Below are 18,900 nucleotides of genomic sequence, written 5' to 3'. Positions count from 1 at the left end.
CCTATCATTTTCTGCTGTTGATTTGAAGTCTGGTCCTGCCCTACAGCAAACACAAATCCCTCCATCTTCTGTGCGATGTAACAATTTCTGCACAGTATTTTGTAGCTGACTTCTATTAGTCACAGCAGAACAGAAATACAGAAATGTGTGTTTGTGAAAGGCAGAAAAACGACTCAGCTGCCTTGGAAATGACAGCTGTCATCTTTGGAGATGGAGGGGGGCACCAAGAAAACAGCAGCGTTGTGAAGGTGATAAATAGCAACACGCGCCTAAAGGCAAAATCCTAAACAGATACATGAGATCTAAGGGGAAGTGGGAGACAGAAAAATGGGAAGTACATTTTCACATCAGGTTACTAGAAAAATACAGGTTAAATGAACTCGTAACCAAGAACAAAGAGCAGAAATGAGTCTTTGGGATGGATCCAGGCTTGAGACAATGGCCATCATGTAGGACAAGTGAAGCTCACGGTCCACATTCCCTTTGGGAGCCATCCTGCCCCTTCTCAAGACACAGGAAACAGTCCTCTACATTCACAGGAGTGAGATCTCGCTGTTCCATCATGTTTCTGGAGCTCATCCAGCTGGCAGCAGAAACCATCACCGCTCCAACCCCGCACCAATGCTCCCCGTGCACCAAATGCAACCATCACCCATCAGGGCAAGGGAACCAGATCCCTCCTGGAGTAATACACGGGTGTACAGTTCATCTGAAGGTAAATGCAAAGATTTGTGTAGGGTTTAAAAGCAGAAATGCTTTCAGATGTAATCCTGGCTCCATGGGACACATTGTGCCTCTGGTCTGCATCATTCCATCCTCTCCTTGCTGCTCATTAAAATCTCTTCCAGGAAAAATAACTAACACTTGTGGGATCTGAAAGTCTGACACACTACGGAACATATGGCGGTATGCTCGAGTTTGATTCCTTCTTTTCTTGCAGCAGCCTGATTTTCTCATCACCTTCTTTCAGCCTGTCCGTGGGATATGCAGTGGTGATGACGGTGGGACCGTGAGGGATGGAGTGACTTGCTGGTCAAATCACCTCACCATAGAGGTGAAAATGTAACCTCTTCCATGAGTAGGTGTTGGATGCAGAGGTTTCACTGCGATTGCAACAATGAATTAAGTAAAAATTGGGCAGTCTAAGAGCAGGGAGAAAAGCTCAGAGCTTTCTCAGTGGTTTTGGTCTCAATAAGGTTATTGAAGACTGTTACAGCAGAAGGGCAAAACTACTGGAAAGAAAACGTTGAATATGCAGATGGCACCAAACAGAGGGATTTTCAACTGGCGCTGGTGGTTGCAGAGCTGGCTGGAAGACTGCACGAATCTCAGGAATGCCCATGTGGGGAAGTGGGTGGTGGTTCTTAAGCCCTGATTCTCGGTGGGAAAAAATGGCAAACAGACTCCTGCTACCCCACAGTCTTGTGTCAAAGGCGACGTTTGTGAAGCAAAAATAGAAATTCTGTATGATGCTGGCAAATTCTCCTCTTCTTTACTCCGAAAATACTGTACAAGGATGCTCTAGCTCCCCTCTAATGCCGTAAACTCAAAGGCATGGTCATAAGGGAAAAACAACGTGAAGCCAAAGTACGTGAAACAAAATGAACAGGACCTGCTTGTGGCAATGCTACGATCAACTTCCTGGGAAGGTGGGCCTGCCGGGGAGCTATGCGGCACAGTCAGTCGGCCCCTAGGTTAAAAGACAGCCCCGCTGCAGCGAGTCACAAGGCTGTGCCTCCTTACAACTGCAAAGCAGACTGCTGGATGAAAGCGTCTTCCAAGTTACCGTTGCTGTTCTGAAGCAATAATTCGGGACTTCCGTATGTTTATTTTTTTATTTTTATTGCATTAGGAAACAAAAACCTTTAAAGCGTTAAGACAGCCCTTTTATGTCCCTGCCAAAAGGATGTGGTTGATTCACAAGACACGTTACGCTGCTGGCCCCAGGCTCCTTGTCGAATGGTGCGTTATCTGCCCGTCTCTGTCTCTTTGCCGTGTGAGAGTCGGTTCGGGGGAAGCTCACCCGGTGGCATGCGCATGCATGGTCAGTTTGGGTCACAGTGTCATGGTGAGAGGCTACTCCATGCCGCTCCGCAGGATCTGGTTGGCCGCAATCAGCATCACGCTTATAATAAAGGCCATGGCAAATGCGCAGATAAGGCTCTTCCGGACGCAGGTCTGTCTGTTCTGCTTCTGGGCGTGCACTGCAGAAAGACAAGGGAAGGTTGAGCTACTTGGACAAAGAAACTTCTCTGCCAGGAGCAGCTGAGCTCAGAAATTCTTCTTAACTCTACGTGCACACAGCCCTGCCCACACCTTGAACCTACCCTGGGAAGGGAGCACACCCTATGCTGGCCAAGTCCTACCTCTCCTTGAAGACCAGTGGAGACCATTAGAGGGTGAGTACTTTGGGGACAACTCCAAACAATGAACCTTACCTCTGGGCAGCCTGGTCTGGTGGTTGGTGACCCTGCACATAGCAGAGGGGTTGAAACTTTGATGATCTTTGAGGTCCTTTTCAACCCAGGCCATTCTATGATTCTATGATTCTATGACTACTTCCAAACAAGTTTTCCTACCAGACCACCCTCTCATACTGCAGGAAGCCCCTTCTCACACACATTGGCTTTAAAACCCTCCAGATGCTTGAAAATTTAAGTGTTTCAGTTTGATCTGAGTAGTTCCTTCTAAGCTCCTTATTAAGTTTTCTATGCGTTCATTTTATCAGAAATACTGGCCCTTGCAAATCCCCTTAGGTTTTTCCGCTTATAGGTCAACTGGGAGTGAGTAGAGATTCAAGATGTGCTCCCAACAACACTCAAAAAATCCACTGTGATCACTCCCATGAATATACATAGTACATTAGTCTTTTTTTTTTTAACTGTTTTTAGGTTTTCAGTGCCTAAGCAAAATCAGACTTATTAAGAACCCTTTGAAACGAATGCCTGCAGAACAGTTGTCAAAGGAGGTGAGGGTAATTTACAGCAGTTAAAATGCAGTCAGAGCTAGGATTTTTAGCATTTGACATATTTTATTTAATTATGTTTTTGAGATCAGCAGAAGGATACACTTTGTGATCTGAGAAAACAGAAAACTTGTTATCCATTCTCTTCCTTTACGTGCATGGCATGATCAATCCCCTGTCAGAATACCAGAGCAATACTGGGGCACCACAAAAATCAGCGTCTGAAAAGGCTCTGGAGTTTCTGAAAGGTGAATTCAGAAAGGCAGAGAATCCTCATGCAGATGATGCCCTGCCAGTACGGGCAGTGCTGGGACTTGCTATACCCTGCTCATCACCTCTCCTAAATTACAGCTTTCTGCTTGCACAGCTCTAACCCCTCACTCCTCTGTTTGCTCTTATATTACACACAGGATCAACATGGTGGCAATGTGCACGATGCCCCAGCGCTCTGAGCATCCTGTTAAATAACAGCCTTGGTTATTCCTTTTTAATTTTTGTTATTTCTGCACTTTGAAAAACTCTCCCAGCCAGGCAGAATGGTGACATAAGCCACTGTGATCAGTGCTGCTGTTCAGCGCTGGGCTCTGTTGCCTATTACCATGGATAGGAGAGCAGCTGAAGACTGGCCAAGACTTTCTCTGGTGTCATCTTTCCTCCCAAAGGAAAGAAGTAAAGCACATCCAGTGATTCTTGCAGGAATGTTTCTGAAGCAAACCATTTTTTCAGTCTTCTGACAAGTAAAAATAGTGATTTAAGGCAGCAGGATCCAGGTAAGTAATCGGTACTGTTCTTCACCAACTAAGAAGCTGAAGTTGCTGACTTTCTTCATTGTGAACACAGTCATGTGCAGCTCTGGGATCAGTCTGTGAATCATCTTCTTAAATATGAAAACCTTTTTGCCCTCCCTGCAACTTATGACTTTTTCCCTCAATTACCTCATTTCTCCAAATTCACCTCCGCTTTCTGTTCTTTTTCCTACTGGCTTCCAGAGAGGGCATTGTCACAGGCCTGACACAGGCAGACTTGATCTGCATTGCATTTTCACAGAATCATAGAATCATTAAGGTTGGAAAAGACCTCTAAGATCATCTGGTTCAACCATCCATCTAACACCAATATTGCCCACTGACCCACATCCCCTGGTGCCACATCTCCGTGCACTTCCAGGGCAGTGACTCCACCACATCCCTGGGCAGCCTGTGTCAGTGCCTGGCCACTCTTTCAGAGAACTTTTTCCTAACGTCCATCCGCTTGCCAATAGGAGTTTTTACTGCCCATGGGACGTGCAGAAGCTTGGAATTCAGCTGGTTCCTTGAACATGGTCAGAGCCAGAGCCTCCTCCTGAGATGTACAAGCCTGTTCCTAGCAGGGAAAGCAACTCCTAGCAATTCCCAACATAAAGGAAATCTAAAGAAGCACACTGAGGCTCATCCTTCATCTTCCCAACGTGCTGGCTGGCAAGACTTTGTCAAGGGGTGGCAGATACACACTGCCATGGCTGCAATTCCTCCAGAAGATACAGGCTCAACACGTCCAGCCTGTTTTGGAGCACATTGGATCATTGGGTCTGACTGCCAGACTGGTCACGATGCCCACAGTGGTCTTGGGATGCTCAAGGGAGAGCACTGAGAACCTGCAGAAAAAGGCACTCAGGCCACATCACTGTAACCATCCAGCACCCATTTACCTTTAGCTCAATGTCACGAGCATTTTGATAAAGAGAACTGCCAGACAGACAATTTTTGTGCTACAAATTTTTGTTAGTGCAATGTCACTCCAAACAGTTGTCCTTTCCTTGTATCTCTTCCCATTAAAACATGCAGTCTTCTTGGCTCTCAGCCTTGCTCTCTTGCCCTAAGCATTAACATAAATAGTGAGAAAAGCAGAAAATATAACTGCACCTCCCTTCTGGTTGTGTTCTTCATTGTCAGGGCTGGTATGAGTTGCTGGTACTGGGAGCTGGGCATTTTCACTGCCTTGCTCTTCATCAAGTAGAAGGCTAACAAAACTCCCTGGAAACGTGTAAGAGGACAAGTTGTAATGTGAGCCTAGAGCTGACATCTTGCAAATGACTCTCATGTTCAGAGCAAGCTGAACAAAATCCATAATATGAGTTTTATACTTCATTTACAGTGTGTGTGGCTGCATGTGAGTATGAGAGAGAGAAATAGTGCACATTATCTGTGTTGATCTACAATGAATATTATAAATCTTTTTTTTGAAGGCCTTATTATGACAAGAAGCCAAAATGGTCAGGTTAGGAGAAAGAGAGAAATGTGCATTTCTGCTGATGGCAGAAGTACCTGTGCAGTGCTGCTTGGCACTTGACTGGCTTCAGTGCTTTCAGATTGGTGGGGCTCTTCAGATATTTCTATGCTCTATCCATTTATCAGCTAGGCAGAGCTGGCTGATCTCAGGTGTGCAGAATGGAGAAGGGTCTCAGGGCTCTGTTTTGGTGGCAACAACACACCCAGTGGTGATGGTGGGTGCAGAGCTCCTGTTGCAGAAAGGAACTGAAGGTACCTGTCCTCCCCAGCCTCAGTGAAAATCACCAGGGCTCATCTTGGCTTCATTCCTACCCATAATTAAAGCCACTTTAATGGGGTGGATGAAACGTACATTAAATATAGATGTAAATCTCTAGTTAAGTCTCTTTAGGCTACCTTTATAGTTAAAAGAAGCAGTTGCTTTTTACAGTGCTGCTCACCTCATTCCAATGCAGTGCTTCAAATAAATTAGAGGGGTTGTACTCAAAAGCATCTCCTTCACTCTGCTAATTAACAAATGGGCAAAGAGCAACTAACCTACATGGAGACACTTAAAGCCAGGCTGAGATGCTGTCCAACATGCTTCACAACAGCTCTCCCTTAGTGCCAGCAGAGGCCTTGTCATTCTGAGCCCTTCAGGGAACTCAGTGTGTGGGAAATGGGAATGCTTTGGTCTCCTTCAGCACAAGGAGATCCTTCAGGTAATGGCATGTCCACAGCCAAGGGCTGCAGGACATCTCTTGCTCTCAGCCTGCCTTCCCTAGGAGAAATGCTCCTGTCAGAGCTGCTGCAGACCAGAACCATCCCCTTCCTCTGGGACCTGCAGCACAACTTAGTGTCTTGGTTGACAGTGCTGAGCTGATCTTTAATTCTCTGGTGGGTTTGTGCACTCGTGTGCATTTCCAACAACATCTAAAAAAGGGTCTGTTTTGCTTCTAGGTTCTTCCTAGCACCAGCCATGCCAACATCCCACGAGAAAAGCTGTTCTTGCTGTACTTTTGGAAGCTGGGACTTCCAAAATGAGAAGCTGAGCACTGAAGTTTTCAGACCCATGGTTTTGTGTCTGGGGTGGTTCTCCCCAGTGCTGATGTAGCAGTGACAGCTGGGGTACAGCTCCAACAGCTCCATCCATGGATAGAAGCATCCCTTCTTCCCTGCTGCTTGCTTGGCTTGGTTTGAAGACTGTTGCTGCTTGCCTCCCTCCTGCAAGCTTCTTAATATTCAGCCATAATCTTCTGCATTTTTTTCATCAGTATTTAGCAGCGGATGAGTGTGCTGTATACAGTGTTTGAATCCCATTAATTAGCCAGGCTAAGTTTTGCACTTTACTTTATTGTAAGATGCTCCAGCACCTCTGCCTGATGCCCCTTCAGAGGCCCCAGGAGTGGGAAAGCAGCAGGTGATGAACTCAAACCCTGAGTTCCTCCATAGGTATCTCCCTGGACTTTTCTGTACTCGAAATGATTTGTCTATTTGGTTGTTGCAGCCAGCAATGTTTAGAAGCACCATGAGTTCCTCTGGCAAAGAAAATCCTTCTCCTGCGGCATCTTAAAGTGGTTTCCTTAAGTAAATTTTCCATCTTAGTAAATGTTCTTAGCAGTGGTAACTCCATTCAAAGTGCATAGTGCACTGTAAAAGTTTGGGCTGCATCCCATCTCCATTGCTGATCACTTACACAGCGGTCTTGGGGCACTGCTGAGTGTGTGCTGCACCGAGCAACAGCTGCAAAGCAAAACGTTTCCTTTCCCATATCTCAGCCTGGAGCTCATCCAGTGGTGCTGCTCCACTGCTGACCAGCAGCTCACAGATTTGCCAGGAATCAATAGATTTCTGCACTGCGAATAAATACAGACTTAAGCTTTGTAGGTGAAATTGTCTGCTATGTTCTTACACTGGGCAATAAAAGACAAAGTTGGCTATGTTTGACACAAATACCCCTTTTCATTTCCTGTAAGGCACTAGAGCTGAGCCATGGGTCTCACTTTCCTGATTGCTCCAAAGTGAAGCTCAGCCCAACTGCCGCCTTGTAGCCATGCAAGCCATCTAATGACAAAGCTGAGTTGAACACAGTCCAAGGAACTACAGGGAAACAAAAGGTTTTGCTCCACGCTAACTCTGTGGTACATCCAGCATCAGCCTGAGTTTTACAAAGGAAACGGGAAGAGAACTGTACAGAAACATCCTCACCTTCAAACTCTGTTTGGCAATTGCCGGAGTTTTCATTTAAACTCTCCTCCTCGTTGATAATGATGTTCTCGATGTCCTTCATCGTTAGGTGGTCCCGGAAGGCATGGTACAGGATGTGCTTCAGCTCTTCTAGTGTTATCCTCTGCATGTCGAACTGCAGGGAGAGGACTGTGTTAGGCAGGGCAGCAGGAGCAGCACGGTACTGGGATGAAAGCAGGTACGTGGGCACATCCCTGTTCCTCACTCGTGGGTTTTTTTCCAACCTCATTTCAACAGAATCACAGAATTGTAGGGGTTGGAAGGGACCTCCAGAGATCATCGAGTCCAACCCCCCTGCCAAAGCAGGTTCCCTACACCAGGTCACACAGGTCGGCATCCAGGCAGGTCTTGAACATCTCCAGAGAAGGAGACTCCACTACCTCCCTGGGCAGCCTGTTCCAGTGCTCCGTCACCTCACTGTAAAGAAGTTCTTGTGCACATTGGTGCAGAACTTCCTGTGCTGCAGTTTCCGGCTGTTTCCCCTTGTCCTGTCTCCACTCACCACTGAAAAGAGTCCGGCCTCGCCATTCTGCCCCCCACACCTTAGATATTTATAGACCTGGATCAGGTCCCCTCTCAGTCTCCTTTTCTCAAGGCTGAACAGACCCAGTTCACTCAGCCTTTCTTCATAGCAGAGATGCTCCAGGCCCTTCACCATCTTTGTGGCCCTTCACTGGACTCTTTCCAAGAGATCCCTGTCTTAACACCTCGATACAACTTTGCAAATTTTGCTCTTTGGGGTTCACTGGGCACTAGTAGTGTGAGTATTTCAAACGGACATTGCTAGAGCTCTTGCCTGCTTACTTATTGTTAGGAGAGCTGTAGAGACAGAGCAGTCCACCCTCAGCCCTGGCCATCCCAGCAGACTAAATCCCTTAGAAATTCCCATCACTCTTATCATAACATCATAGTATCTTAAAGTTTGAAAAGACCTCTACGATCACCAAGTTCAACCCCTACCCCATCCCACCATGCCCATAACCACGTCTCTCAGTGCCACACCTCCACATTTCCTGAACACCTCCAGGGATGGTGACCCCATCACTCCCTGAGCAGCTGTGCCACTGCAGCACCATTCTTTTGGAGAAGAAATGGGGAGAAGAAATGTTTCCTAATACCCACGCTGAACCTCCCCTGGTGCAATTAAAGCTCATCACTTCTTGTCCTACCACTGTTTCCTATGAGCAGAGTTCGACCCCCACCTCATTTCCTGCCATGAGCCATGATTTTCCCTCTGCCCTGGTGTTCCTCATAACTCCAGTGTCAACAGCACAAGCAGAGAACATTTCTCTCATAGAAATGTTGTTCCTGTGCACACCAAATAAAAGCTTGAGAGCCAGATTTTTCCTGCAGAGTATGTAAAACACTTTGCAGCAGAGGATCTTTGCACACATGTAAGGTCCACAGTAGTGATATCTGCTAATGGCACACAAGAGAGGGCATGCTCACTAGCTTAACTCTCCGCTGGAGGAAAGGCGATGCAAACCTGTGCCCAATTCTGCAATTGAGAGCATGGCAACAGAGTGTGATCAGATTGCACAGCAGGCACGGTACATCATCAGTCCCCTCTCCTTTCCTCCTGGGCTTTAAGGACAGGACAAATCTTATCAGCTCTGAGCTGCTCAGTGCGTTATCTAAGGTCATCTTCCTTGACCACTGCTGCCCACCTCACTGCACGGAAGTAAAATCATTAGTCCTCAAAGTGAGAGAAATATGTGCACTGGGATTAAACCCAAACCCTGACATGTTTATGTATTTCTGTGTGTTCACAGGCAGAGTTGCACGCATGCATATGTATTTACCCATTTAGAAGCACTGATTCCTACCGTTCTATTTGTTTATTTCATGCACTGATTTAAAACCTGGTGCAGAAAGTCTGTGGAAAAGTGGAGAGTTGGGGCACGGCGGGCAAAGTTCCCATTTTTTGCCTCAGCTGAGGTCACTGTAACCCTGGTTTGGTGGGTTTTGGTTGTTTTGCTGCTCTCCTTGCTCCTCAGGGACTCAACATTCAGCTATAAATAGTGAGCACACTGCAATCACCAGCAGCCCCTTGCTGCACTTTACAGCTGAATTGCAAATCCCCCCATATTCACTCACAGATTTCCAGCTTGCTTTGCTGTGCACGAGGAAATCTCATCCCTCATACCTCACTTTCTTTAATGACAAAAGAGCAAGTAAAATGTACAGCCTCATACTTCTCAACTGTGATTAGGGAAAGCATCTCTCCTGGCAAGTAATGGTGTGGAAATTGGGGTCGGTGAGTGCAGTTGTTTGACAGCAATGTCAGGAGCTGTCATTAGCAAAGGTTTGCAGAGTGCCATGGGGCTGCCTGGGGTTTGCAGCCCTCCCGGTTGGTTGCTGCAATGCTGATTACACAGCAGTGCTGTGGATGTGTACCTGTGGGGAAAGCAATGCTTTCTCATGTACCATCCAGTCTTTTTCTCCTGCAAGGTTTTTCTCTTGTGAGAACTCAAGCCTGAACTTGAGCCCTGGTGTATTCCCGAGTCCACCACATGCTAAAAGCCATAACTTGCCCTAGCTGTCCCTTCCTATCAGCAGGAGCAGCTTATCTGCAGCACTGGGGTTATCCTGTCCTGTCTCTACAGAGTGTAATCATAGAATCATAGAATGGCTGGGTTGAAAAGAATCTCAAAGCCTATCCAGTTCCAACCCCTGCTGTAGGCTGGGTGCCCCCACAAGCTCAGGCTGCCCAGGGTCCATCCATAGACTGGGGCACCTCCAGGGATGGGGCTGTTCAACCCATGCTGGACTTTTCTGAAGTCAATACAAACTTCTTGCTGTAGTTTATGGATTTATTTCTATCCCTCTCTGGAGAATTGTCTTTCTAGAAGTTGTCACCAATCTGGATGGATGCTCGCCTGGGAGAGCTCAAGGCCCAGAGCAGCATCTCTGTGAGCTCATGTTTCTTTGTGTCCTTGTTAGAGGACTTCTGCAGGTATGTGTGAGCCTTCTTTGGACTTGCTGGAAGTGCTCTAAGACTTCTTATGGGCAGTGCAGTTGAGCACAAGGGATCTCCTGTATGTGGTGCATCTTGGCCACATGGAGAGCAAAACAGATAGACCATCCCTGGTGTAGAGATATGCCACTCCTTTTCTCTTCCCCCTAGGGGGTTTTTCAGGTCTCCCTTTATGGCAGTATCACTACCAACATGATGTTATAGCTTACTGTGGTGCTTATCTGTTGCCTTGCTTCAGGCTACCTAGATTACAAACACAATCATGGGCATCTGCTTATCTTAACAATGTGGAAACATTAATGACTTGTGGGGTTTGAGGCCCTCCTGTACCAGTTAATCTGTCTAGTGGGAAATAATCCTACTCTTGGAAGATACGCATCTGTTGCTGTGTCTCCAGTCCTTACTTTTAAGTTTGATGCTGACAGAGGGAGAAATTATTAATTGTTCCATTGCTGCCTTGTCTTCTAGGAAGAGGAAATGTATTAGGAAAAACTTCTTCTCCAAAAGATCACTGATGCAGTGGCACAGCTGCCCAGGAGGGTGGTGGGGTCACCAGCCCTGGAGGTGTTCCAGAACCATGGAGATGTGGCACTGAGGGATGTGGGCAGTGGGCATAGTGAGGGTGGGCTGGCGTTGGACTTGGGGATCTTAGAAGTCTTTTCTAACCTTAATGATTCTATGATCTCAGATGGGGGTCACTGACAGCAACACTTATTGGCTCCTGCCCTGAGTGCCTGACCTGCTGACACAAGTATTTCCTTGCTCCTGCTTTGCTCTGTGCTCCAGAACTTGCATGCAGGAGGTGTTTCCTCCGTTAGATACCTATCAGCACGGGAGTTCGTTCAGACTGGGCATGAGCTCAATGCAGCCAGAGACATCACTGTGCATCGGGTTTGGACTCCCAGGTAATTTCTTCTATTATCCTTGCTCTCCAATCTGGCAGTTTCCCTGATTCACTTTTCAATTACTCTGGCTTTTTATTGTTATAATGACAGTAACCAGGGAGCAACTCGTAACTTTTATTGGCTCTGCTGAGAAGAACTGTGACTGCTGCAAGCTTAAAACTTTCTATAGGATTTATAATTAGGAGAAATCAATGATGTTTCTTCTAAGTTGGTGCTCTCGGAATACACTGGAAGCAATGATATAGAAACAAACTGTTCCTAACGACACTCAATGAGCCAAGTGATGCAGTGAGAACCCTGAATGTTACACTGGTTTGTATGTTTGGCACCAGGAGTTGTCCACTGCAGTTTCTGGGAGACTTAAGTCTCTGTAACCATAAGAAATACCTCTGATATTATTGGTTCTGAATGCACACAGCATGTGAGTGCTTGCAGCATACTGTGCAGCTGTTCCTTCAGCCAGACAGGCTTTGAGCTTATAAACCATTGCTCTGGGGGTTTCCTCTTGGACCAACAACTCCTGCTACAAGTTTCCCACAATATATTTTATCTATTTTTCTAACAAAGAGAATGTGCTTCTTAAGGATGAACGCTGTCCACCCAAATGTTGCAGTGTCTCTCGTGATCCCCCAGGACAGAGGATAGAGCCATTTCCAAACTTGCAACACGCATCTCATGTTAGAGCAGAAATGCCATTTTCTGTGTCTCCTCAAATCACTGCTATCTTAAGAACAACCCTAATTTCCTCTACCCACCCTGCTGCTGGCCCACACACCCACAGAAGGAGGGGTGGGAGTCCTGTAGCAGCAGCAGCAATGAAAGCACAGGATGTATTTTGATTGATGAATCTGTGATTCCATGATTCTGTGATTTTGCTCTTCTCCACACATACATCCAGTTGAGGGTGGCTAATTCTATACCCTAAGTTGAAGGATCCTCCTGGCTCCTCCTTCTTGCCCTTCTCGAAGGCTATAGTGATGTTGACTATTGTCCAAGACCTTTCAAAGATGATAGAGAGCAGTTTGGCAATCAATTCCCTGCCCCTGCTTGAGCTGTCACTCTGGCAGCAGGATAAGCCCCAGGCCACCTTGCCCTGCATCCATCCCAACACCTGGGGGCTTTCAACAGATCCTCCAGCCCTACCTTGGGGTTAGGGTCACTATCACCTTGGGTACCACTTGCTTTCAGGAATAACCAGCTTCCCTGATGCTGCACCTGAGCATCTCGCTGACTGGGGAGAGGGAATGGCTAACAAGCTAATTTCCATAGTAACAGCCTCATTACTGCAATGGCTACTGCTAATGGGAGATTACTCCATTCTTCCCAGCAGCTCTGTCAGCAGGGAATTGCACATATATTGACAAATTAAAATCAGATTTAAGAGCACATTCACAGCACCCTTAACCCCAAGCACCTGGCTTAAGTTTCTGCCTCAAAATCATGCAGCATTCCAAACCAATCTGGTCTGTGAATACCTCCTGTGTGTCCCCCCCCCCCCAGTCACCCTCTGAGCTGTGCAGGGACACAGAGGAGTGTGGCTGGGACGTTTGCCGCCCTGTGAGAGGCACCACGTCCTGCAGGTTACAAGATGTTTGGTGTATGGGCCACAGCGTGTTTTTTTACCAGTTTGGCTGTTGCATGCCCAGGCAGAACAGGACCATGCTAAAGAGCAGTTGTTTCTGTGCAGCCCAGAAGCAAGAAACCACTTGCCATGAGGAGGCCACAGAGGCTTGCTGCAGGTGAGGTGCCTGGTGTGAAGCACAAGGCTGAACCTCCATCCCCATCCCAATCATCTATCTCCATCTGCATCTCCATTCTCATCCTCATTTCCATTCATCTGCATCTCCATCCCCATCCCATTAATCCATCAATCCCCACCATCTCCTTCCCCTTCTCACTGCAAGCCCATCCCCACCACCTCCATCCCTACCCCTATCCTCATCCCCATCATCTCCATCTCCATCTTCATCCATCTGCTTCCCACCCATCTCTATCCCCACCATGCAGGCCATTTTTTTTCATTAAACTCAGCACTGAACTGAGTACTGCTGTTGTTTCTACAATTGAATGATATTTTCTCTCATGAGAAAATGCCAAGCTGTCAAAACCTTAACTGGCTCCTGGCTGTGCCTCAGCTCCATGTGAGGAGGATGTGGATGGAGGGGATGGTGATGGGGATGGTGATAGGTCCCTCACCCCATCCTGCTGACTGCTGCCTGCTAAGAGTTCAGAGCTGCTGGTACCAGCTGGTGCACCAATATACACAGCTCTTACCCCTGAACCACTGGAACAAGGCAACAGACAGCACTGGAAATGCAGAACTCCTGCAGAGCTGCACAGTCCCTGCCTGTATGAAGCCAGGGATTCCTGCACCCTGTCCTGCTCTCATGGGGAGGTCCACTCACCTCCCTGTTCCAACAGTCAGGGTGCTTCAAACATCATTTTCTAAATACTGTTACTTTTACTTATTGCTTCCTCACCCTTAATGCCAGGAGACATTCAGAGAGCATTAAACAAAACTCTTCCATTTTCCGCTTTCCCCATGTGCTGTCCTGCTCCCTGTAATCTCACTGTAGCTGTTATCAGTGGCTCAGGTGCCTGCTCTGCCACTTTGGGTCTCAGAGCTACTCCACAAAATGGCACATCTGACAAGCTGATTTGCCTCACTGAGCCCAAAATATCGTGTTATCCCAGCTCACATGCAAGTGCTTGCTAGGGCAAGCCTGCAGAGCAGGGCTGGGTGCAAGGCGTGCTTGGTATTCGCCATGTTTCCTCCCCTGGTCCCTCCCCAGTGCTCTGTAGAGATGGCATTAGCTTTGCCTGTACCCAGTGTAGGTCTGGAATATTCCTTAACCTCTCTGGCTGTGTGATCTGGGATTCCTGCACGACTTGGTTCACCACCATGTTTCTGAAACGACCCCACGAAGATGCTGTCAGGTGATGGGAGATGCTCCTGACAGCTGTTCTGCAAAGAAATCCTCTTGTACTGTCCTGGCTGGAGGAAAATGAGCCTGGAGCCACAGCTCCCTCTGCTACATCCCAACACTCAGCTAGCTGGGTGCCTGCTAGGCACAGGCATCACCCCTCTAGAGCAGTGTTTTAAGCAGGGGAGTGGGTCAGTGACTGCACTGATTTTGCTTTGCAGCTGAGATATAATGGTTATTAAACTGGGCTAAGAGGAATTGGCCTCCTGATAGGATAAATCACAGTAACACCTCTGCAGAAAACGCACTACGAATATTAATCCTGGACCCATTCAATTAACTTTAAATAGTTTAACTAAAACACGAAGAAGTGGTTTTCTTCCTTTTTTCTTTTTTAATTAGGAAATGTTCTCAGACTGAAGTACAAATTAACAGGTTCTAACGATTTCTTTTGCCCAGTTTTACAGCTCCCTGGCCTTGCTAACTGTCTCCCAGTCTGATCCCAATCAAAGTGCATAAGTAAATGGATTGCAGCGTGTTGACCTCCGATGTGAGGTCTACGAGGGCCTCTGAGAGGAGAAAACCGATAAGTTTTAATTAGGGCTAAAGCCATGGAACCCTATTTGGGAGTGAGCACCTCCAGCCTACCCCCAGACTGCAATTAGTTCACGACATCCATCAGCTGGATGGGGTGGGACTTGTTCTGTGCCAGTGTGAGGGAAAGACACCATCTAACAAAAACAACCTGTCCTGCCTGCTTCATTAAACAGACTGAATTCAACCCACTGCTCTTCTCCCCATGTCTCATGCACTGCTGCTGTCACTGCTGCTGAAAGAGAGAAGAAAGCAGAAACCCCAGGAAGGTAAATGGACCAGCTGAGTAGACCTGCAGCCCAATGTCTCCTTTAGCCAAAGGGAACCCATATTTTACTTAGCGGTTACGAATGTTTCAAGAATGCCAGAAATGGATTAGGAAGTGAGACGTGCTCCCGAAATGTGTGAAGGACACTGAGAATTCATAAGAGCTTTGCTAGGGTGACAAAGCTACAATGGGATCCTGGAGGCATCCTTGATGCTGCAGGCGATGGATATCAAACAAACAACGTTGTGTTTGTGCCAATGTTTGATAATATCACAATACTAATACAACAATGTAATATATGACATCATACAGTTGTGCTGTGTAGGGAAAGAAGAGAGTATAAGCAAATCTTTGGCTGCACTGTCCAACGGGGTTTGGTCTTTAAGGCACCATGGGAGGGCTGCGCTATGGCAGGCACTAAAATGGTGCTCAGCAGGTTGGGTTTTCCGTGAGGTGATGGTTGCTGCATATAAAGAAGAGATAAGTAGAAAAAAATGTCTGAGAGATGCACCAGCAGCACTTCCTGCAAAGTTACCCTAAAGATAAATGAACAGCTTGCACAGTGCATAGCAGAAAGAAATCTCAGTCCGACATTGAATCAACAGTAGCCACTGGGATGAAGACACAGCACACAGCAAAACAGCTCAGAAAAGTACAATTTGGGAAGCTCCTCCTTTGTGCTTCTGTCACATTCATCCTAAGCTTACATCACGGATTCAGGTTAAGCAGATGTCTTGTGTAAAACCATAGAATCATGGGATCATTTGGGATGGAAGGGACCTTTAACGGCCATCAGGTCCCACTCTCTGCAGTGCACAGGGACACCTACAGCTCCATCAGTGCTCAGAGCCCCTACAGCCCAACCTTGGGTGCCTGCAGGGATGGGGCATCATTGCCTCTCTGGATAACCTGTGCTGTGCCCCACCACCCTTACTGTACAAAACTTTCTCCTTATATCCAAACTAAATCTCCCCTCTTTTAGTTTGAAACCATTTCCCCTTGTCCTTTCACAACAGATCCTGCTGAAGGCTCTGCCCCCTTTCTTACAGTTCCTCTTTAGATATTCAAGGCCACTCTCAGCTCTTCCTGGAGCCTTCCCTTCTCCAGGCTGCACAGCCTCAGCTCTCAGCCTGTCCTCATAGGGAGATGTTCCATTCTTGGAGCATTTTTGTGCCCTCCACAGGATGAGCTCCAACAGCTCCGCTTCTCTTCTACAAGAGCACATTGCTGACTCCTGTCCGTGCCACGTATGGCATACACAGCCAAACACAGATCTCTCTGACTGGGAACATAATGCTGAGTTTGGGGACTGCACTGCCTTGGTGCTGACAGAAACCAGAAGAGCAGAGCAGGCAGGACCTTACCATCCTGCAGAGTGCTTCTTTCTGTGATTTGAATCAAAATGACATCGCCTGCAAAGGCTTCTTGAGCAGAGAATATCAGGAGGAAAAGCAGAAGCCAAAGGTAGCGAGCAAAAACATTTCATTTTGGTAACTACAGCACAGTCATCGAGGGTTCATTTTGATCTCTAATAATTCACCTTAGGTTGTTGCTACCTTTTAGCTCATATTTATAAACTAGAAGTTGCTGTGACCTCAGGGCTGGGACGTTCTCTTTTGGAAGACATTTAATTTTAACAAAGCAGTTTTTTTCTCCCAGTGAGAAACTCTCAGAAGTCTGGAAGAAAACCACGAGTTTGATTTAATTTGTCAAACTGGCACTTCCTAAGGAGAAGTGAAAATAAAAAATTTAAATGCTGTAAGTCATCAACATTATTAATAGTTCTGGTGCCAACGCCACATCCAGCAATGCAGGAAGACACACCAGCCTGCCCCAGCAGGGCTGCCCAGGGACCTGGTTTCCACTGTTTTCACAGCCTCCCTTACACGCTGTAGGAACTGAAGTTCTCAAGTCTATCCCACCTGCCCTCCAAAGCCCACAGCTCACATTATCGCACATTAGCTAAGAGCATCCGAGCCTCTGAAGCTCCCCCTTGGCTCCTGGTTGTCATGGATCTTTCCTGACAAGCTTAAAGCCCTGAAAAAGCCTGGTGAATATTTAATTCATCCAGAGACAGCAAAAAAAAAAAAAAAACCTCCATTTCAGCTTCCTAATTTGAGAGCAGAGCATATGAAAAATCCACACTCGGGAACCCGAGGCCGAGCAGATGCGCAGAAAGGATGTGACTGATTTTCATGTTTTCTGACTCGTTCCCCTTTGTTGAGCTGCAGTAGGATGCAGATTTGCCTTTTATTTGATTTGCATTTTGTAATTATTTCTTACATAACAGTTTGCCTTCCACATAATGCCTGTTGTTTGGAAACAAGATTAATTCGACCGAGAACCGCCAGGTAGAAAGTTCAATTAAAGCCGGGAGTAACTGCGGAGTTACTCTGCTCTGAAGAGTATGTGATATTTTCTTGCTGTGGCAAAAACAAGGTGATCAATTCTGAGGTCCCCTCCAGCGATTCACTTGGCACTTACAAGCTCTCGCCAGCTACCAGTATGACAGAGCAGAGAAGTAAGAAAATACAAATCAGCTGTCGCGGCAGAAAAAATAAAGTTCGGGAAAGTAATTTTAATGCATGACTCAGAGCAGCAGGTCTGCAGCAAAGAGGGAGGCATGGAGTGCTCACACCTCGAAACGGGGGAAAAATGAGCATCTTTGAAGGTGCCTGCTCCCAGGTGCAGCAAAGCTTGGGAGGCAACGGGGACTGGGCTCTTATGGCCATGAAACACGGTTTAGCACAGGTGTAGCAGTGTGCAGATGGAGTATGAGCATGAGGGATAAGCTCAGGTTTGGGATGAGAAGGGACAATGCACTTTGGTAGCAGCTCTATGAGCTCCGCATCAAAGATTTCATTTTTTAGAACAACAAAACCATAGAATCATTAAGGTTGGAAAGATGAATAAGGTCATCTAGTCCAACCACCAGCCCATGCCTGTGACCACTCTAGACCATGCCACTCAGTGCCACATTTACCCTTTTCCTGACCCCAACACCTCCCTGGGCAGCCTGTGCCAGTGCCTGACCACTCTTCCTGAGAAGAAGTTCTCCCTAATATTCAATCTGAACCTCCCTTGCACAATCCAAGGCCCTTCTCTCTCATCCTATCACTGTTATCTGGGAGAAGATGCCTTCTTTGGGGCTCACTGGCAATACAGTGAAAACCCTTTCACAAACTGACCTTCATCTTCATCTCATATGTGCCTGGGCTAGGTATTTACCTGGGTGGTGCAGAGGATATATTCCAGGGGACATAAAGCATCTAATAGGTTTCATCTGTCTAAGTGCTCCATCGCCAGAGTTATCCATGCTGTATCACAACACAGCAGTGCCTTTTGATACTTCAGGTGTCTTTTATGGTAGCTCTGACCATCAGCCTCTTGGCAGATGGAAAGGAGTTGGGCAAGTGGGTTGGAGGTTAACAGAGACTTTGCTCCAACCCTGGCCTTGCTCACCTCCATGATCCATATCTGCATTAACTGGAACTGTGAGGTGCAGTCACAGAAATTAGAGTCACAGAATCACAGGTTGGAATTAAGGTTGGAAAAGATCTCTAAGACCATCATGTCCAACCATCAACTCATCCCACCATACCCACTGACCTCAGTGCCACATCTCCATGGCTCCTCAACACCTGCAAGGACAGTAACCCTGCACCTCCCTGGGCAGCATGTACTGATGCATCACCGTTCTTTCAGAGAATATCCTAATATCCTTGAAACAGTCCTCAGTGATGTCTGCCCTGTGGGTCAGTGGGTGCTGATGGG

At 46.9% G+C, this 18,900-nt stretch overlaps 1 protein-coding gene across 1 annotated transcript in view; it reads right to left on the bottom strand.

Moving 5' to 3' along the window:
* Positions 1-2,076: 2,076 nt before the first annotated feature.
* CALN1 (calneuron 1) overlaps positions 2,077-18,900 on the bottom strand; it is an 87,932-nt gene continuing 71,108 nt past the window's right edge. Inside the window, exons 4-5 of the mRNA XM_042879913.1 lie at positions 7,420-7,573; positions 2,077-2,204 (exon numbers count right to left, since the gene is read on the bottom strand). Of these exons, the coding sequence (XP_042735847.1) occupies positions 2,077-2,204; positions 7,420-7,573 (282 nt within the window). The remainder of the gene's footprint in view (positions 2,205-7,419; positions 7,574-18,900) is intronic.

This window comes from Lagopus leucura, unplaced genomic scaffold (genome assembly GCF_019238085.1).
Source record: "Lagopus leucura isolate 7727_CA_CO unplaced genomic scaffold, USGS_WTPT01 Super-Scaffold_100024, whole genome shotgun sequence".
NCBI lineage: Eukaryota > Metazoa > Chordata > Aves > Galliformes > Phasianidae > Lagopus > Lagopus leucura.
This window is presented reverse-complemented; position numbering and strand designations above follow the sequence as displayed.